This window comes from Megascapheus bottae, chromosome 4, assembly GCF_031878675.1.
Source record: "Megascapheus bottae isolate mThoBot1 chromosome 4, mThoBot2.hap1, whole genome shotgun sequence".
Classification (NCBI taxonomy): Eukaryota; Metazoa; Chordata; class Mammalia; order Rodentia; family Geomyidae; genus Megascapheus; species Megascapheus bottae.
In genome coordinates, this window is record NC_143512.1 from 8,090,003 (window position 1) to 8,112,009 (window position 22,007).

The following is a 22,007-nucleotide window of genomic DNA, read 5'->3' on the forward strand; positions in this document are numbered from 1 at the left end:
GTAGCTATTATAGGTATGAGCCACCAGTGCCTGGCTAAAACCCATCATTATTTTTAAATCACTTGAAAATTACCTTTAAATAATTATACAAATGGATTTAGACTCAGCATGTGACCCCCACCCCCTTCCATTATTCTCTTCCCCCTCTCATCTATCCAAGCCTCATCCCTCCTCTCAGGTTTCCCAGTTTCATTTTCTTTTCTTTTGTCAGTCCTGGGCTTGAGCTCAGGGCTTGGGAACTGTCCTTGGGCTTTCTCAAGGCTAGTGCTCTACCATTTGAGCCACAGGGCCACTTCTGGCTTTTTCTGGGCATGTGGTACTGAGGAATTGAACCTAGGGTTTCATGTATTCTAGGCAGGCCACTCTACCACTAGGCCGTGTTCCTGGCCCCAGCTAGTTTCATTTTCATATGGATACGTTAAATGCATATAATGCATTTACTCATTCTTCTTGTGTCATATTCAAGGGACAAGATCCATCCAATTATCAGGCCCAAACCTTGGTTTCCTGCCTCTTACTTTAGATCCACTGCGTGTTTCCTCAGTATTGATGGCTCTCAAAAATATCAGGGAGTGCCTGGCGCAGGTGGCTCACACCTGTAATCCTAGCTACTCAGGAAGCTAAGATCTTGAGGATCATGGTTCAGAGCCAGCCCAGGCAGTAAAGAGTCTCTCATCTCTAATTAACCACCAGAAACCTGAAATGGAGCTGTGGCTCAAAGAGTTAGGGTGCTAGCCTTGAGCAAAAAGGAGTTCCACGATAGTGCCCAGGCCCTGAGTTCAAGCCCTACAACCTACCAAAAGAAAAAAAAAAGTGCCAGAGAAGTGATTGTGTGTGTGTGTGTGAAAAGAGAGAGAAAGATGATCATGTTTGTGATGTATGTTTGATCTTTATGTATGATACATGTGTTTGTATGGACATGATGCACGCTGTGTGTCTGTTGTGTGATGTGTGTATGTGTGCGTTTTGTGTCCTTGTTGGGAAGCGTGGTAACTGTAGCAGCGCTCTGTGATCAGTGCCTGGCCCCACTTTGGGCACACACACAGATCAGCTCCTGGCCTGGGGTTTTCCAGCCATGACTGGGCTTCTCTTGTGCCACAGGGCCCCTGGCAGACCCCATGTGAGGCCCTGGGAGACCTGCACTAATTGTGTAGCCCAGGCCTGGCTCTGTACAAGGTGGTGCAGCATCCATGGAGAGAGCTACTCACAGCCAGTGGGGCCCTGCTTGCTCTTTAGACAGTTTGAAAGCTATTTCCTTTTTAGGGGGCTGAAGGAGGGGTTTGATATTCTCCACAACATTTTTGTTTTCTCAGGGAAAAATTTAAAAAAGGCTTTTGTTAACTCAATAAAAGACAATCAATCGTGGCTTTGCACCAATCAATAAGAGTGGGTAGGAGTCCAACTCGTCCTTCTCTTTCTTCCCACACTACACAGAGTTGTAGGATGCTCATTCTGAGAGACATCTGAAAAGATGAAAGGCTGATTATTTATGTATTTATTTATAGACTTTATGTGCCTATCTTGGGGTTCAATCTCAGAGCCTGGGTATTGCCACAGCTTGCTTCTGGCTTTCTGGTGGTTAGTTGGAAATAAGAGTCTCACAGACTTTTTTGCCCAGGATTGACTACAACCAGTGATCCTCAGATCTCAGCCTCTTGAATAGCTAGAATTACTGATAAAAGTCACCAGTGCCTGGCAAGACTGACTTTAGGAATGAGACAGATCTAGAAAAGGCTAGCAACTTGTACCAGTCACACAGCCGTGCCATGGAAACAGTTGAGATCTGAATGACATTGAGATTGTGGCCCCTGGGTTGCCCTGTGTAGGTTCAAATCCAAGTTCCTGCACTTATGCCTGTGTGACTTTGGAGAGGTCTATTTTTAGAGGAGTACTAGGACTTGAACTCAGGGCCTTGTGCTTGCTTGCTAGGTTGGCACCATAGCACCTGAGTCAGACCTCCGGCCCTGAATTTTGATGGTTATTTTGGAGATGTGATCTAGAGGATTTTTTTTTGTTTTGTCAAGGCTAACCTCTAACTTCAGTCTTCCAGATCTCAGCCTCCTAAGCTGCCAAGACTATTGGCATGAGCCAATGATTGACTGGATTTTACATTTTGTATCTTTATAGTAGACATAATTTCAACAATATTTTCCTTTAATGTTGTGAGGAGGGTAAAGGAAGTCAATGATTGCAAATAATTTCTCACCTGACACTTAAGTACTTAGAAATGTTAATTACCCTGTGAGCTTCTAATGTACAATGTAATTGGTGCTCAGGATGAAGCATAAAGTGTTGGGGAGAGAACACATTCTAGATTTGTGGTAATGGTTATTTTTTAGGAAGGGTAAAGGAGGCTTTCTGTTTTGTTCTTGGTGTTTTTCGTTGAATTTTTTTTTAACAGAAGTATATATTCTTGAGCTGGGACTGTGACTTCATGATAAAGAGTGCCTAGTGTGCTTGAATCCCTGGGTTGAATTCCTCACTACCACATCCACAGAAAACGCTGGGAGTGGTGCTGTGGCTCTAGTGGTAGAGCACTAGCCTTGAGCACAGAGAGGCTCAGTGATAATACCCTGACCCCAAGCCTCAGGACTGGCAAAAAAAAGTGTATATTCATGTTTTATGTATATATTTTTTCTGTAATTTGCTAAGATGATGGAAACTTTGAAATGAAGTTTAATTATTAGTATCTTTGTTATTTTTCCTGGATCAACTAGCCTGGACAGGTTGTTAGCAGAGAGGTTTGACTGGCCTCCTTATCACTTTTACTATCGAACCTGGTCCCCATCCAGATCTACCACTCTCTCCACACTCCACAGTAGCTCCTTGTAGAGGGCCATGGTGGTTTGGGTCTCTGCATTCTGCGTTAGCCCTGTCTTCTAGCACAGACTAGCATAGGATACATGGGACAGTGGCCTGTCCCAGTGGGTCCTGCAGGGCAGGCTCAGTTCATTCTTCTTCCTGCAGGTGGCAGTGTCTTCACCAACTTCAACCCACCAGCCTTCTCATCAGAGCCTTGGCTCTCCATCTATCACACATCTGCTTCCAGAAACAAGTGTGTTCTAACACCCCTTTACTATTTTGGGATGAAATTAACAGATTAAATAATTACCTAAAATACATCTCTAAGGAAACTATGCAATTGTTTTGATCTAATATAAAAAGAAGAACAATGATTGATAATAAAATATTAGCTATTTTCAATAGATAGTAAATAGATGCTAAAATAGTATCTATTTTCAGTGACAGATTACATTTTGAAAGATTACAGGGTACTGGCTCAGGAGGCTGAGCTATCTAAGAATCATGGTACCAAGCCAATTCAAATAGGAAAGTCTGTGAGACTCTTATTTTCAATTAGCAAGCAAAAGCCTTGAGCTATGGCTCAAGTAATAGAATGATAGAATTAAGCAAAAAGGCTCAGAGATGGGGCCCAGGCCATGAGTTCAAGCTCCAAGGTTGGCACAGAAAAAAAATACTATCTTAATAGCCAATGCTTGGGTTGAGTGAGAAGTGTTTAGAATTTCTCACAAGTAGTAAGCAGCTAAACTTTTGTGTGGAACGTCTGTGAATGTGACAGCTCTTGATGTCTGCAGTGTTTTAATCAGAGAAATGGTTGACACATATAAGTTTCCTTTAACTTGTTTGTACTTCAATTCTCTCAAAAGTATATGAAAGCTAAACTCCCCATTCTCCCTCAAAACAAATAAACAAGCGACTAGGTTCTAGGCTCAGCCAATTATCTGTGTGTGACTCTGAAGTGTGGGACAATTTTCTGTTGTTGTGTAGCATTGTTCTTCACACTGTGGGATATCTCCTGTCCCTGGACTCCTACATCATTCACTGGTGGTAGAGGAAACCAGAAAATATTTCTACAAAATTCTGTAATGAAAAAACCCACAATGACCTCAAGAGGGCGCCACTGGTCTCGTTAAGAACTTCTGGTCTATGGGACAACCAAGGACAGTCTAAAAGTATAACCATTATTAGGTGCTGGTGGCTCACAACTGTAATCCTAGCTACTCAGCTAGGATAGCTGAAGCCAAACCTGGGCAGGAGAGTCCACAAGATTCTTATCTCTAATTAAGGGGTGGAGAGAGCCAAAGTGGATCTAGCCTTGAGCAAATAAAATCTCAAGGACAGGCCCTGTGTTCAAGACCCAGAACCTGGAGAAGAAGAAGAAGAAGAAGGAGGAGGGGGAGGAGGAGGAGGAGGAGGGGGAGGAGGAGGAGGAGGAGGAGGAGGAGGAGGAGGAGGAGGAGGAGAAGAAGAAGAAGAAGAAGAAGAAGAAGAAAAGTGTGACCAGAAGTTATATATTCTACTGGCCTTCAGTGTAGCTGGTTGGACTAAAGACCTAAATCTTCCATTGATTATTTCTGTAAAGCATATGTACATGCCCATGTAAGTATTTATTATACACGAAATTTGTACATATAAGTTCTGAATATTTTCATTATCTTTAAGTAGTTGTACAAACAAATGGAGTTGCCATTCAACAAAGCATTTTATAAATGGAGTGTGTCTTGATCAGTGTCATCCCTTTCAACATTCTCACTCATCTTTTCCAACTCACCCTTCCCTTACTGCCCTTGTTTTAGGATATGTATTGATTCATTTCCATTTAAGATGCATCTTGATCTATATCATCGTTTCAATATCTTCAATACCCCTTAACCCAATCCTTCCCTATTTTTCTCAATTCTGTGAAATATACAATATATTCTTACTTTCATTCTCCCAACTTCATTCTTCTGTCCTTAAATGTATACTACATACACATTTTAAACATGATGTTCAGTTCAGTTAGTGAAAAGCTAAGTATAAGTATAATAGCTTGGATAAGTGAATCTATTTTGTCATATCTGAATAGAAAATTGTATCTAACTAAAAACTTGGTGAACTGATTGAGATGTCTATAAATATAAAACATACACAGCAGTTTGAAGGTGTGATTGGTTGGAAGAAAAAGAAATGTCTTGTGAATAGTTTTCTTACAATGGATCATAAAATATGGATGTATTGGATAAAACAAACATTATTAATTTCACCTAAATCTTTTTTTTTTTGCCAGTCCTAGGCTTCGGTTCAGGGCCTAAGTTTTGTCCTTGGGTTTTCTCAAGGCTAGAGCTCTACCACTGGAGCCACAGCACCACTTCTGGAATTTTTTTCTATGTATGTAGTACTGAGGAATCGAACCCAGTCTTCATGTATGCTAGGCAAGCACTCTACCACTAGACCAAACTCCCGGCCTCACCTAATTCTTTTTACTCTTTTTTTTTTCTGCAGTCCTGGGGCTTGAACTCAGAGCCTGGGCACTGTCCTTGATTTTCTCAAGGCCAGCACTCTACTGCTTGAGCCACAGTGCCACTTTTGGCTTTTCCTGTGTGTATGTGGTACTGAGGACTCAATCCCAGGGCTTCATGCATTCTAGTCTGGCACTCTACCACTAGGCCACACTCCCATTCTGATTCTTTTTTTACCTTTTAAATGCTGCTGCTGAAAAAAATTTAAAGTACATGTTGTTCACACTACATCTTTATTGGAGAATGCACAACAGAAAACTCAGGACCATATTTCAGGTCTGAGAACTCCTTGCTTTCTGTCGGTTAGGAATTCACAGTTAAGTTAGAAATAAATGATGAAGGGGAAGGCGAAAAATAGACCCTGTTCACTGGCAGACAGTCCAGGGGCTCTAAAGACAGGAGTCTTCTTGTGGTAGAATAATCCCAAATGATTATTTTGTAACCATACCTCAAGATTTGGGTCCATAATTTCAGGCAGAGTCATTGTTTTTCCATATTTGCTGGCTGCTGGATCCTTTGAAAACCTTCCCCTTCATCCTGATACAGGGGTTGGGCCAGTGGCATGAGGGTTGGGGCCAGCTCTGTTCAGAGACCAGTCATTCCAAAGTGCAAGGAAGCTAGTTCACCCCAGCATTCATGACTGCTGAAGGTTGCAGTTCAAAGTCAGCTATGGGTCATCTCTAAGGCAGGGTTTACAGAATGTGCCCAGGTAGCTAAACTATGTCTCAGCCTCAGGAAGGCCTCCCTAGAGTTGTTTATGGAGTTTCGAATACAATGAGACTAGTTCAATCAGCCTCCCACCCACCTTTCTAAGGAACCCTCTGCCGCTTCCCCAGTGGTCAGCTTCGTACTGTGAGATAGACATTCATGTGAGAAGCATGAGCTTTGGGGTCATGGCTGAGTTAGAAGAAGGGCTGATAGACCTGTCGCACTTACGTGGCCCTGCACAGGTACCGTATCCAATCCGAGCTTGAGTTCCCACAGACGTCCTGTCTGAAATGTCTCCTCAGCAGAGATCGGTAAGTGCCATAGATGTAGTAGATGTTTTACATTGTAGAAGGGTATAAATAGGAGGTGGAGAGAGGTTTTTGCTTTTTAGAATAGCATCTAGTCTATTTATCTCAGAATCTGGGTCTCAGGAAGTCAAATTCTAAACTTACAAGAGCTCTGTGGACACTGATTTCCCCCGTGAGAATGGCCAAACATGTTAACCTGTTAAACATCTTGCAAAATCTTGCAGTAACATTAGTTTAATTTAGTTTCACTAAACATTGCCCCAAAGTTAATTTAGTATTAATTATTTAACTAACATTTGATCATTGATATTAATATTCTAACAATTTAATTAACATTATTATTAATTTATTCTAATAAAATAAAGATTTAACTCTGTGGGCAATCGGGATGGGAGATGAGAGAAAACCACTCCCCCACTCAGAGCCTCTGGACCTAGAGCACATGTTTCCCTCAGACTACCATGCTGTAGGGATGGAGGCAGCGGACTGTTTCATATCATCTGCATCCACAGTGAGAAATCCATTTGTGAAGGAGTGTAGACACCCTTGGAAAGGTAATCTTTGTTTAGGGATTGGGAGATATGATAGTCAATTGAAATGTTGTCTTGAGATTTTTTATTTCAGCTGATGGCAAAGAAGGGACAGAATATAAACATATTTTGTCACTTTTTACTATGTAAATTTTATTTATTCATTTATTTATTTGATTTATTTATTTAGTGAATGTGCTGGTCCTGGGGCTGGAACACAGGGCCTAGGCACTGTCCTTGAGTTTTTTTCTGTTTAAGAATAACATTCTACCATTTGAGCGAGAGCTGCACTTTCAGCCATTTATAGTGATTAATTGGAAATATGAGTCTTATGGACTTTGCTGCCCAGGTTGGCTTTGAGCTCCAATCTTCAGATCTCAGCTTCCTGAGTAGCTAGGATTACAGGTGTGGACTCCCAAGCATCCAGTTGCCATATATTTTATAAAGTCCCAGGAACTTGGGCTGGGAGTGTGGCCTAGTGGTAGAATGCTTGCCTAGCATGTATGAAGCCCTGGGTTCATTTCCTCAGTACCACATGCGTGGGCACATGCACACGTGAACACATGCACACGTGCACACATGCACACACAGAGTAATGTATGAGCAGATTAAAAGGATGCTTAATTTGTAACCCCTACTCTGGTTAGAAATTATAGATGTGGAAAGATTGCTAGAAGATAATGTTCATAGTCAATTTGCAATAATTGCACAGTTCTTTCATCAAGACACAGATCTACTAGAATCTCTCAAATCCCAAAATACACATAAAAATAAAGCCTCCTGAATGACATCGGTGGGACAGCAGGAATGTCCTGTGCATAAAAAGGTTCAGGGGACTCTCAGGTCTAAATCATAGGCACAGAAGAAAACCTGGGGATATGGGACTCTTTTGGTAAATGAAGGATTAAGTTCTGCTCATTTTAAAAATTAGAAATATCTCAAAAATACAGAAATTGGAGTCTCCGTGTAGTAACATGAAGAACTGTGAACATTTTCCCATATTTTACATCATCTCTTTGCACTTGTATTTAAGCATACATGTCCATGCATGCACAAAAGGAGATAAATATTTTCATCTGAAGTTGCAGGATTCGTGGTGCACTCCCTTCTATTTAAACAAAGGGACAAATAAAGAATAAATACTTGCCCAAGTATTTAAACAAAAGGATATTGTCCCATATAATTGGATAAAATAATTTTATCTAGAAACTTCACTGTGATTCTCTATTTTCACCTGATTCTAACTTCAGCCAAATTTCCACAGGAAGCAATCAAGGTTCAGATATTGCCTTTAGTTACCTCTATTTATTCTCTTGGAAACTGGCATGTTTGTCCCACTCTGCTAATACTTTTCCACCAGTCACTGGCCCTTTCTATGATGCTGGAAGCTTGTAGATATCACATAGACAGTTCTAGAAGCAGTTTTTCTAGACTGTCTCTTGGTAGGTTTATTCTTGTTTGCACTCTGTTCTCAGAACTGTAAATATTGCCCCCTTATACTGCCTGTGGGACCTGGTTTAAATTCAGCTACGGGAAAAATGGCAAGATATGGAGGATTTAATTTCTCCAGACCATTTCCATCCATGCAGGGATCCATTTTTGTAGTTGTTGTTTTGGTTTGGTTTTGGTCTTGAGGTTTAAACTTGGCCTGAGTGCTGTTTCTGAGCTTTTGTGCTCAATGATGGCACTCTACCACTTGAGTCATGGCTCCCCTTCTGGATTCTTAGTGGTTAATTGGCAATAGCAGTTTCCTGGGAGCCTAGCTCAGTGGCTCAGACCTGTAATCCTAGCTACTCAGGAGGCTGAGATCTGAGGATCAAGGTTCAAAGGCAGCCTGGGCACAAAAGGATCTGAGATTCTTACATCCAATTACCCTTTAGAAAATGGGAAGTGGGGCTTGGCTCAAGGGTAGGATGGTAGGCTTGAGCTGAAGAGCTCAGGGACAGCACCCAGGCCAAGTTCAGGTCCCATGACTTGCCTTCCCTCCCAAAAGAAAAAAGAGTCTCCTGCCTGGCTGACTTCAAATCATAATTCTCAGTTCTCTTGAGTAGCTATGCATCGGCACCTGGCTACATTTGCCTTTTAAAATGTTAAGGATGGGTGATTAATATAAGCCACTTTCTGTCTATGAAAACTTCAGAAAATATAGAAAAAGTATGACAAAAAGAGAAAATAAAAATGCTGCCAGGTGTCAGAAATCCTAGCTATTCAGAAGGCTAAGATCTGAGGATTGTGGTTCAAAGCTAGCCCAGGCAGGAAATTCCATGAGATTCTTACCTCCAATTAATCACTAAAAAAAACTGCTAATCCTGAGCAAAAAGAGCTCAGACAGTTCCCAGGCTCTAAATTCAAGCCCTGAATCCAGTGCGCGCGCACACACACACACACACACACACACACACACCCTCTTGATCTCTTTTTAAAACAAAATCATTGACATTTTAATGTATTTTGATGTTTTCACTCTTCTTTGCTTTTATGGCTTTATGGAGTGAGCTCTGCAAAAAAAAAAATTGACCATAAGTTACCCTTAAACCGTTCCTACATAGTTTTATTTAGTGTCTGAGCACTGTCCTTGGGCTTTCCTCAAGCCTGGCGCTCTACCACTGGAGCCAGAGCACCACTTCTGGCTTTTCTATGTATGTGGTACCATGGAATTGAACCTGGGTCTTCATGCATACTAGGCAAGCACTACCACTAGGCCAAACTCCCAGGCCTTTTAAACATGAAAAAAAAATGACCACATGGCTAGGTGTGTGGTGGCTCATACATACCTCATTACTCAGGAGACTGAGAGCTGAGAACTGTGGTTGGAAGCCAGTCTGAACAGGATACTCTTTGAAACTGTAATCTCTAGTTAGTCAACTGAAGGCCAAAAATGTAGGTATTGCTTAACTGGCAAAGCACCAGACCTGAGTGAAAAAGCTAAGCAAGAGGCTCTGGATTCAAGCCCCAATACTGGCACCAAACAACAACAACAACAAGTTTACTCATAGGAGCCAGTAGAACAGCAAGACAAAATGTTGGAAATGAACTTTACATATTAGGGGTGGAGTGAGGGGAGGGAAAATGGGAGAAAAACAGGGGAAGAAGTAACAATATTCAAGAAGTAATTTACTCACTACCTTAAGATACCTTACCAATGTAACTGTAACCCCTTTATACATCACCATGATAAGAAAATGTAAAATAATAATAATAAAAGTGTTCACTCCTAGATCATATTTCACATAATGCAGTTGGTGGGTATGAATGGACAGGAGGGGGAGACTTCTGGAAAAGCAAGGAAAGGTAATATTGTCCAAAAGAATTGTACTCATTACCTGACATATTGAATGGTACCTTTCTGTACAACACCTTAATAATAGCAATAAAATTATATATATTTTACACAGCCACATAAAAGGGTAAAATGCATAATCTTTCATATTGTGGAATTCCTACTATTGAACATTTGTTTTATTTCTCCCATACATAGATGGAGAATAACCTCTATCTGGGTATTTGCCTCTTTTAAAAATTACTTTCACCGGAGAAATTATTGCATTGAAAGGAATGGATTTTTCAAATTTATTTACCTCCTGATTATCAAGGTAAGATGAGCTTATCATGGGAAAGTAAAATATAATAATACTTGATAAGAAAAAAAATATGCTCGGCATCCTTCAGCCAGAGGCAACTGAGATTAGCATTTTGCTTTGATTTCTTCTGACACAGGCTGTTATTTTCTTTCTAAACAAGACTCCAGGTACGAACATGTTTAAGGTTTTTTGATAATATAGCCAAAATTGCTTTCAATTTATCAACTTATCTGCCTTTTGAAAGTGCTTGAATTGTGAGTATTCTGAAAATACTAGCATGTAAAAATTACCAAGTAAATCTGGTTATTTCTAGACTTCCACAATTTTGGTGTAGCTAGCTGAAAGTCAAGCTGGGAAAAAAGTGTTCAGCTAGACATAGTGGCTCATGTCTATAACCCAAACTATTCAAAGGGCAGAGATTGGGTGTAGCATAGTTTGAGGCCATCTCAGGCAACACAAACAAAGACCCCTTTTCTCAACAATAACAACAACAATCAACAGGCAAGTGATGGTGGTCCCAACTATGCTGGAGGCAAAAGGCTGGCTCAGGGGTGGAAAAATGCATGACTCTACTTGAAAAATAATCTAAAGCAAAAAAGAGCAAAGACAGTCTTTATCCTCCACTGCGACTCCAGCCTTTCCTTCTGCACCCAATTCGAGGGTCCTATCCTTTACAAGTCTTTGGCTTGCCTCACTCATTCCCCTCACTGACCACTGCCTCTGCAGAACAGCTGTTCTAGGCCTCATTGGAGCATGAAGGAGGTAGGACTGGTCTCAGGTTTTTCCAGTATTCATCCCACCGTACTGGACATTCACTGTGTCCATCAAGCAGTGGGGCTGGCCTAACACTGCTTGGAAATAAAATCTTTAGAAAATGGAGTTGCTCTGGTCAACACAGGGGCAGAAGATACATCACTTTGCCTTCAAGACAGGAGCTCAACCAGATGTCTAGGACTCCATAAGACATCAGTTGTAAACCTTCAGCTTAGTGTACTCAGATTTATCTGGGTTTGAGACCTACTCTGTCGTTTGCTTAACCCAACTTCTTCCTCCCCTTTTGCCTTTGTGAAACAGAGATGAAAACTGTAGAGCTATGGTGAGAATGAGGCAAGACAACTCACATAGTAGTTTCTGGCATTTGTCAAATGTTTATTAGATTATAGCTGTTTCTAGCAACAATGACAAGGTAATTGCTGTCTGATTCTGTCTAATAAATTCATGCATCTTCCAGGTTAGGAAAAACCAGGGTCATGATGAAGATATGGGGGAGCTTGGGGATAAACTCCTCTAAGACCAGATGCCTGCAAGACAAGAGCAGGGTTGTCTTATGTTCCATTCATTCCATAAGCCCATGGTCAACTGGCTTTTCATGAGGGCCTATCAATATTTCATGTGCCGGTGTCAGTTGCTGTAACTGAGCATACCCCAGCACCCACGTGAATTAATCATATGCAGGAGGAGAGAAAATAAAATGCCATTTTCTCAGAGTCCTAAGTTTCCCTGGCTACATAAGACACTGCAGGGTGAAAACGTTCCCCCGATGGAGGACTCTGAGAAGTTAAATCAAAAGAGCGACGACAAACCTAGGAAAGTGCGATTCAAAATCTCCTCTTCCTACAGCGGTCGAGTTTTGAAGCAGGTCTTTGAAGATGGGCAGGAATTAGACTTGCCCAAGGAGGAATACCCTCACAGCTTTCTCCAGGAAGCTCTTGAGCCAATGGATGGTGTTTATGGGTCTGGGGAGGCTCCCAAGACCCCAGTCTACTCCCCCAAACTGACTGCCCAGAAGATCAGCGTGTTCAGAGAGGGCAAGACCTACACCCTGGCAGGCAGTCAGCCTCTGTTCAATGATTACAAGACAAATGACCATAAGGTTAGTATTTTATGCAGTCAACTACTTTCAAGGTAAGGCTTCCTAAAATGATGTAGAGGAACACCTAATTGCTTCAGATTTGTGTATTATTCACGCCCAGCTACCAATCAGCTCTAGCTCTAGCTGCACCAGAACGGAAGCCTGTTATTAGAATAATATTTCTGGGACAAAAATAACATGCTTGTTGACTATTCACTGGAAAGTGCAATGAGCACAAATAGCATTCAGATAAATTCCATCCAGGGTAATACATGGTAATTGGGTCTTTGGCTGAGTGTTTCCCAGTATGTAAATTAAATAGAGGTGCAGTGGTTTTTCAGATTGCCAGAATGTCGTTGGAGAAAATTATGCAGCAGTAGGTCGTTTTGTTTCCTGAAAGAGCAGAATGTTTGAAGGTGCTCGTTTCCCTCCAGCCAATTATTTAGCCCGTGGTTTTTCCTTGTCTTGTTTTATAGCCCCCCTTGGCACCTTCCTACTGCCTGTTTTTTTTTTAATATTTGTCTATTTAATTTTTTTTCTTTGCAATGCTGATTAATATGAACTCTGGGAAGATGGAGCCCTGGAAAGAGATGGAACAGAACTCAGTGGGGAGATATTCCCTAGGGAAGATGTTTGAACTAATAGTTTGATTGAAGTATGTGCTTTACCTGCAAATCATCTCTGGTACTATGGAAAATCAAATACCCATACAGCAGTTTGTCTTAAGTTAGAAAAACCTGAAATATACTCAATGGTTTAAAAAAACTCACAGGAGATGAATCTGTGTTCATGCCAGTGGGAATATGAACATCTTGCTTCTTTTGAAGATTAAGCACAATTATATAATGCATTCAGGTTATTAATGAATAATGCACCTGGATATGTGTACCCTCATCTTTGAAGTATGAAGTTCAGATAATTACTCGCTAACCATTTTGATTGCTACTTTCCTAAGAGAATAGATCATACGTTTATTGTAGACAAATGTAATGGACTTGTTGGTATTGGTAAAAGTATAATTATAAGTGTGTCCATAATTATGGAAATGAATACCAGGTCTCCTTTGAATAGGAAAGGCCCTGGAATGAGCAGCCCCTTAAATTACTGAGGACAAGGTGCTGGCGTTATCCAGCGCCAACCTGTATTATTTTCTTCTATAGCTATCACATTGGGTTTTATCATTGGGAGAAAGGCAAAGGATGTTCATTTTCATTTTGCAGATGAGAAAATAGTGCATCAAGTTTGTAAGGGACTTATCTTTATTACAGGAAACTTGTTAAATGCAGAGTCAGAATAAGAATCCAGATCTTGTCATATGGCATGTTCTTTTTCAAAATCAAAATTTTTAGAGGTTGGGAGTATAAAGTACTTGCCTAGAATGTATAAAGCCCTAGGTTTGATTCCTCAGTACCATATACACAGAGAAAGCTGGAAGTGGTGCTGTGGCTCAAGTGGTAGAGTGCTGGCCTTGAGAAAGCTCAAGGACCGTGCCTAGGCCCTGAGATCAAACTCCAGGACTAGCAAAAAATTATTTGATAACCATAACAATAAATATAATGGTATCATTTATTGAGCACTTAGTGATCTTGTGAACTTACAGTATTCTTTCTTAGCCATATTTTACTTGCAAGTTGAGAATTTACGGTCAGTTCACACACATCTTTTACAAGACAATATAGATAATTTAGGATTGTTTCATACATAATGCGCCACAGTTGGCATTTGAGTAAGTATATGATTTTGGCATGGGCTTGTACAAACAGGTTAAGTGATTCATCACGATAGCGTGCATCAGTTGGTTGTAGTACACAACCTTTGCCAAGTGCTGGTGGCTCACATATGGAATCCTAGTTACACAGAGGCTGAGATCTGAAAATCATTCAAAGCCAGCCTGGCCTGGAAAGTCCATGAGATTTTCTAATTAATCTCTGGAAAGCTGAAAGTGGAGCTGTGGCTCAACAGGTAGTCATAGCTGTGAGGGGAAAAGCTTAGAGACAGTGTCCAGGCCCTGAGTTCAAGCCCCAGTTCTGGTACAAATAACAAAAATAGAAACAAAACGACAAAAACCTCACAGAATTTTAGAGGTCATATTGAAGACTTGCTTTCCTTGGCTTCTTGGTTGCTTGACTAAGGGCCCCAACCCAATGTAGTCAAGGGTGGATGGGAGAGGGGCCATGATGGATTCATGTAACTGTACCCACTGAGGCAGATGGTTAACATGGTATTCATGAAACAGGACATCATACCATGATTTTTCATAGCCATTCCTATTGTAAAATGAGCCCTGGCAAGCACTGGCTGTAATATCACACTAAGTACATGATCCAAAGGAAGGGCTCTGAAGGGAAACAGATGTTTGTGGCAATTCACAACTGCCTAAAGGTGGAAACAGCATAAATATCTATCAGTGGGTAAATGAATTACCAAGATGTTACACATGCAAATGGTATTATTCTACCTTAGAAAGAATATTTTGGCATGCTAGAACATGAGTGAATCTTGAAGAAAATAAGTTAATGTCTTTATTAACATTAAATTTGTTGAAATAAGCCACTCACAAGGCAACTATATTGTAAGGGTCACTTATGTGAACTACTTAGAATTGTGTAATGCAGGCCAGCCAGATGGCTCATGTCTATAATCTTAGTTACTCAAGAGGCTGAGCTCTGAGGATCACAGCTGGAAGCCAGCCAGGCAGGAAAGTCCATGTGGATCTTAGCTCCAATGAATCACTAAAATAGCCAGAAGTGGAGCTGTGGCGCAAGTGATAGAGTACTAGCTTTGAGCATAAAAACTCAGAAACAGTGCTCAGGCCCCATGACTGGTGCATGTGCATACACACACACACACACACACACACACACACACACACGCGCGTGCACACACACCCATGCACCTATATGCACACACACAAAATAGTTCAATTCATAGAGATATAAAATGCAATTGCGGTTACCAGATCCTTGGGAATAAATTATCATTTGTAAATGTGTGTGTGTGTGTGTGTGTGTGTGTGTGTGCACGCACACACGCACGCACCAATTCTAAAGCTTAAACTCAGACCTGGAGCACTGTACCTGAGCAGTTGTTCAAGGCTAGTATTTTACTACTTAAGCCAGAGTTCCACTTCTGGTTTTTTGTTAGTGTTGTTGTGTGTTTGTTTGCTGATTACTTGGAGATAAGAGTCCTTCACAGCCAGGTGTAGTAGCTCATGCCTGTAATCCTAGCTACTCAGGAGGCTGAGATCAGTGGAGCAAGGGTCAAAGCCAGCCAGGCACTAAAGAACGAGAGACTCTTATATCCAATGAACCACTAGAAAGTAGGAAGTGGGGCTGTCGCTCAAGGGTAGGGCTGTAGCCTTGAGCTTAAGAGCTCTAGGACAGAGCCCAGGCCCAGAGTTCAAGCCCCATGACCCACAAAAAAAGAGTGTCCAGCAGATCTCAGCCTCCTGAGTTGCAAGAATTACAGGGATGAGCTATCAGCACTGGACTCTCTCTCTCTCTCTCTCTCTCTCTCTCTCTCTCTCTCTCTCTCTCTCTCTCTCTCTCTCCCCCCCCCCCTCTTTAAAAAGCAATAATGGGGTTTGAATTCAGGGACTTGTGCATTTGTCCAGACAAATGTTCTACTGCTCGAGCCACACCTTGCGTACAGATTCAATTTGGGAAAAAGAAAATGTTGTCAAGTTGGATGGTAGTGATGGATGCACAATAGTGTCAGTGTACCTGAGTTCTTAGAGAATGCTAAAATGATAAGTTTTATATCATGTACACGTTATCACAACCATCACTATCATAAAGCAAAGAATGATGTCATTCAACCTTGATCTTCATGTGCGGTTATAGCAATTCACTATGTGAGCCTGGGGAAACTTTGAGGTTAATTTTGCTGAATCTTGTTGTCATTGACATGACATACGGGTAACAGAAATAAGAGGGTTGTTATTGCAATTAAAAATGATCCTTCACGCCAGTAATCCTAACTACTCAGGAGGCTGAGATCTGAGGATCTTGGCTGGAAGCCAGCCTAGGCAGACCCTTACCTCCAATTAAACACCAAAAAGCCAGAATTAGAGTTGTGGCTCAATTAATAGAGTGCCAACTTTGAGCAAAAAGGCTAAGTGAGAATGTCCAGGCCCTGCGTTCAATCTCCAGGACCACCATCACCACCAACCCCCCCCCCCATACACACACAAGTAACACACATGGAACATTTAGTACTGTGCGGGTCCCTTGCATATGTTCAACACACATCACCTACAATTGCTATGAGCAGGTCTTTATTAAAGATGTTTTTTCCATATATTTTTATTGTAATTAATAGAAGGGTTACATTATATTCACCAGATAGAAGGTGCATTACCTCACACACATTGATACCCTTTCTCATGTCTTGGTCCCCATTTCCCTCCCCCACCCCTACCCCTCATCTTTTTCCCCCCTTCCCTATCCTATTTCAAATAACCAAATATGCATATATCCAATATATCAGATAACAAGATGAAATACTGTAACAATATGAGATAACCAAGGGACACCAAAAGAGATGAGAGATAACATAGTACATTAAGGACAACAATCATTCACTATATGGCTTTTGTTTCTATATCCTGGAGATCCTTTCATTTAGCGTCCTTCTATATGGCCTTATGTATCTAGGTTTTATTCTATTGTAAATCTCTGCTAGTAGAGCCCAAGGTTTCTACTGATTATGACACATGAGGGAAACCATTGAGCCGTCCTTTGAGTCTGGCTTACTTCACTTAATATGATTTTTTTCTAAGTCTTTCCATTTCCTTATAAATGGGGTGATGTTCTTTATGACAGCAGCATAGAATTCCATTGCGTATAAGTACCACATCTTGTTTATCCACTCATCAACTGAGGGACATCTGGGTTGGTTCCCTATTCAAAGATGTTTTCTTTTTTTGTTGTTTTTTTTTTTGTTTTTTGCCAGTCTTGGGCTTGAGCCCAGGGCCTGAGCACTGTCCTTGGACTTTCTCAAGGCTAGAGCTCTACCACTTGAGCCTCAGCACCACTTCCGGCTTTTTTCTATGTATGTGGTGCCGAAGAATTGAACCTGGGTCTTCATGCATGCTAGGCAAGCACTTTAACCACTAGGCCAAACTCCCAGCCCCTCAAAGATGTTTTTATATTTTTTATTTTATGTGATGGACAGAGAAAATGGTTGATAATAAACTACTTTAAGAAATTAAAACAGATAGAAATTTGTAAAGCTCATCAAAATGTGGAATGGGAGAGAGAGGGAGGTCACCTTTTCTTGATACATATTAGCACTGTCACATTTATGACTGTTTTATAAGAACAAGTTTCACAAATTGAAAAAAAAACAGAAGTTCACAGGGGATGGGTAGCTTGTATATCTCAGTACAGATTTGTCTCATAGCGTTGTACAATATTGAACCTTTCAGTTAGGTCTTTCTCTCTCAGAAGCCCATTAAGTGTCTAGCACCAAGCAAAGAACTATTGCATTTAAAGACAGCAAGGAGGAGCTTTAGTGGTGCCTGAATAGCAATCTGTAGGCATGTTGTCACAGAAACCAGGGTATTTACAAATGCTCAACCATAGATACTGTCATTTAAGACAGAGAGACCTTTACTTTCTTCCAGAAGGAAGGAAACAAAAAAATCCCTGGTTCTATCCTGGCCTTCTATAATGCAAGATAGGACCTTCTCACAGGGAACTGGAGTCACCAGATAAGGTGAACTTGAATTTCACTCAGGGAGCGTCCTTAGATACAGAAAAGAATTTGACTGTCAAGATGACTGAAACTTAAATACACTTTTCAGGTGAGTTGGGGTTCTCAATTTTGGAGTGAAAGTATTTACCTTCCTGAGTATCTCAGATTGACTAGCTTAGATGAAGGCCTTCTGATATTAACTTTGCTTTCAAAAAAGCAAGGGTGAGAATCGAGCTGTAGATGTGAAGCACATGCATGTGCACACACACACGCGCACACACACGCGACACACACACACACACACACACACACACACACATCCCAGTAACTGGACCTCTTTGGCTATCACTGGAAGTAAGAAATGGAACCTTCCAAAAGTACCGCCACCATCTGATGTTTAGAAACTGATAGTCCTGAGTGTGAAACAGGAATCCAGTGTGCATAAAACAATAGGCAATGGAAGCTGCCATGTGATCCTTTGAAGGAAGTGTAAGAAAAGAGGGCCAGATAGAACTCTGTGGCTTGATAAATAACTTTTGAAAGCTGTACAATTATTTTAAGGAAGATAATCTGAATATTGAAATCTTGCTCAGACTTCATAAATGAGATTGATTAATTGTAGGACCTAAATAGATTAGGTTTAGGCAGCTCTACAAGCAGGGGAAAATATGTCCTCTTGAGGTATATAACTGTGTGGCACAAGTGTGCATTCACAATTGAAAAATTGTTTTAAGTAGTAACAACATGCCTTGTATAGTAGTAACAGCTTTTGCAACTGTGTTTTATGCATTTTTCCAACCCTCCTCCACTTCTAGAAGTTGATATCATTAGCTTTAGGGATAGGAGTCCAAATATTTAACCTTAGGAACATTGTCTAGTCAGTGTTGAAGCCAGCAAAGTGCTGGGGTGTGTTTCTGGGCTTGGCATCTTAAGTACTACCTCTTACACTACTGGCTTTTGGTGGTATCAGAGGCTGTACTGGGTGGCAACTAGTGCCATTTTGAGACTCCTGAATGCCTTCCTTGATTACCCATTGTGCCCAGCCCTATGTTGGCAGTTGTCAAGTGTACCAGACCCTTCCCTCTGAAGTCTTACACTCTGAGAAGTTCAGCTGTGATTGGTGAGTCTCAACAGCAAGAAGGCATCTGCTTTCCCTAGTTTTCTGGGAAAGTAAACAAGCCAATGAACAAACTCTCACCTCAAAGTCTGCTGGGATGATAAGTACTAGAGCGTGGAAGTCTTCTGTCTAGTTTTTTTGGATGTTGGTTGGGTTCCACAACTTACATTTGGTGATTGCTAGTGACTCAAATGCTGGTGATAGCTAGTTTTATGCTCATTCTCTGCTTCTATAGCCCCCACCTATTATAGATTTTGGAAAGATCATCATCTATACAAACAACCTGAAAATAATTCGAACCCCAATGGACAAGAGAGACTTCATGAGGAAAATTCTCCAGAAGGAAGAGGAGGCTGAAGAGGAGTCTCTGATGAACAAAGAAGAGAGTTATGGGGATGGGGATCAGACCGATGGGCTTCTGCTGGAGACAGAAAGTGCATTTCCACATAGCCAGTACACACAGGTATGGAAGACTACACCAATGGTTTCCAAATTCTTTTGTTGTTGTTGTTTGTTTGTGGTGCTGTCTCTCTTTCCCTCCACTTGTGTATCCTCTCATTGCCCGCTCCTTCTGAACTTGTTTCTGCTGGTATTGATTGTGCTCGGCGGTTTTTGCGCTCCTCCCCAAAGTGAGTCAACCAATAGTCGTTTTTTTGTATGTATATGGATATAACCCCGGATATGTTACAAAGTATGTTTGCATTTAATATCTAACAGCAGCATATGAGAAAATACTTGCTCTGTTTGTCTCTCTGGGCCTCACTTAATTCACTTAACATAAGTTTTTCTAGGTCCAACCCTGTCCCTATTAATGACATTATCCGATTCTTCCTGATAGATGAGTAAAATTCCATTGACTATATGTACCATATTTCTTGATCCATTCATCCATTTTAAGATACCTTGGCTGTTTCCAGATGGTGGCTACTGTGACTATAACAGCAATGAACATGGATGTGCTATTGTCTTTACTGACAATAGTTTCAACTAACAATAGTCTGTGTAGATGCCCAAGAATATCATAAGGTTTTATCTGAAGGGGAAGTATTCATTAAAAGATTTCCCACATAACTTTCCATCTGGAGTGTAATCACCTTAATGCTTCCAGTCCAGGAACTTGAACTCAGGGCCTGGATGCTGTCCCTGAGAGTTTTGCTCAAGGCTAGCACCCTACCATTTAAGCCACAGCTTCACTTCCAGATTTTTTGGTCGTTCATTGGCAACAGGAGTCTCATGGACTTTCCTACCTAGGCTGGCTTTGAATTATAATCCTCAGATCTCAGTCTCCTCAGGAGCCAGGATAACAGGCATGAGACACCAGTGCCTCGCTTTGAAAAAGTTTTTAAAAGTTGAAATGGACAGGAGTTGTTTTTAGATTCTCCAGCATCAATCTGGTCTCACCCCTTATTTCTTAGGTGAGTCCCACTTCAGAATGAGTGTGCTGTTGTCAGTCTGTCTGAGATGTCTTACTGTAGGAACAAAGGCCAACAGAGGGTTATTATTATTATTATTATTATTATTATTATTTTGTATAGTGAGTGTCCTGGATGTATTGGTAAGGGTTACCAAAGAACTCAACTTCTATGGAGAGATATGATAGATCAAGAAGACTGCATTTACATATACCATCTCCCATGATATCCCAGCTACCCAGAGAGTGAGCAATGTCATTCACTTCACAGGTAGAGAAACAGAACTAGAGATGGAAGGCAAGGGAGTAAGCTATAGAGCCTGTGTCAGACACCAGCCCCAGCCCTAGTCTATTGACTTCGAGTACAGAGTTCATAATCACTGTGACTTATGCTATTCTCAAAGAGCATAAAATATTACAAGAATTCAGAGCTAAACTTTGAAGGCTGATAACACAGATTCATTCATCCACATAGTCTCTCCATCACAAGAAATGATCTTTCTTGCGTACGAACTGTTTGGTAACTATAACATTGTCATTAGAAATGAATTATGCTACTCAGCCCCCTGGGATCAAAACCTACCCTCTCTACTCACATGCTGTGTGTGTGACATCGCCAATTAACTTCTCAGTATCTCATTTTCCTATGGCAAGGAAGAGGGGATTCATACTAGCTCACTGGGCTATTGTGCAAATTAGGTGGACGGATACATAGAAAGCTCTTAGAAAAGAACCTGGCATCTGGCAGGGACTACAAGGCCCTTATTATTAGCATTTGTCAATGAGAAAAAGAAAGTCATTATGGAGCTTGCAGAAAGGACATGTCACATGATAACAAAGGCAATGAAGAATGGGATGTCTCTGAATGCCAGATGTGGTGACAGAAAATGTGTTTCTGATGCTTATATGAGACATCCTGTCTGATAAAAATCACTGTGGGTGTTCCCCTCACTGACTTTTGTGGAAGGCATTTTCCCCTCCTTCCAATTCTACCCCAGCTTGTTTGAGACCCAGTGCTATTCTGATCCTCAGGCAAACCACTCATTTGAACGGCTGCTGTGACTGAACTGTGTCCTGTCGTTTGCAGGATGGGGAGCTTCCTGAGGAGAACTGTCTTCACTGCCGAGGTTCAGGCAGTGCTACCTGCTCTCTGTGCCATGGCAGCAAGTTCTCCATGCTGGCCAACAGATTTAAGGAGTCCTATCGGGCTTTGCGGTGCCCTGCCTGCAATGAGAATGGTCTACAACCTTGCCACATTTGTAACCAGTAGCTGTGGTTTTCCTTTACTTGCTTGCTTTACCTTCGCCACTCTCCCCCCAAATTATTCCTAATAAATTACCCTCTCCTTCTTCGCCTCTCTCAGCAAGGGAGTCCTGCAGCTGCAAACAGTTCCACCACTAGCAGAACTCAATTATTTCATGACATTTTGTGAGGCCAGCACGATTTCCATATGGGTCTAAGGAGTAGGGACATTTTTTGAATTAAAGTCTGCTTTGACAC

At 41.2% G+C, this 22,007-nt stretch overlaps 1 protein-coding gene across 1 annotated transcript; it reads left to right on the forward strand.

The window, feature by feature from the left end:
• The first annotated feature begins 11,970 nt into the window (after positions 1-11,970).
• On the forward strand, positions 11,971-21,777 carry Grxcr2 (glutaredoxin and cysteine rich domain containing 2). The gene is made up of 3 exons (XM_090331088.1): positions 11,971-12,303; positions 19,332-19,559; positions 21,595-21,777. The coding sequence occupies exons 1-3, from the start codon at positions 11,971-11,973 to the stop codon at positions 21,775-21,777; spliced, it is 744 nt and encodes a 247-aa protein (XP_090187214.1).
• The last annotated feature ends 230 nt before the right edge of the window (positions 21,778-22,007 follow it).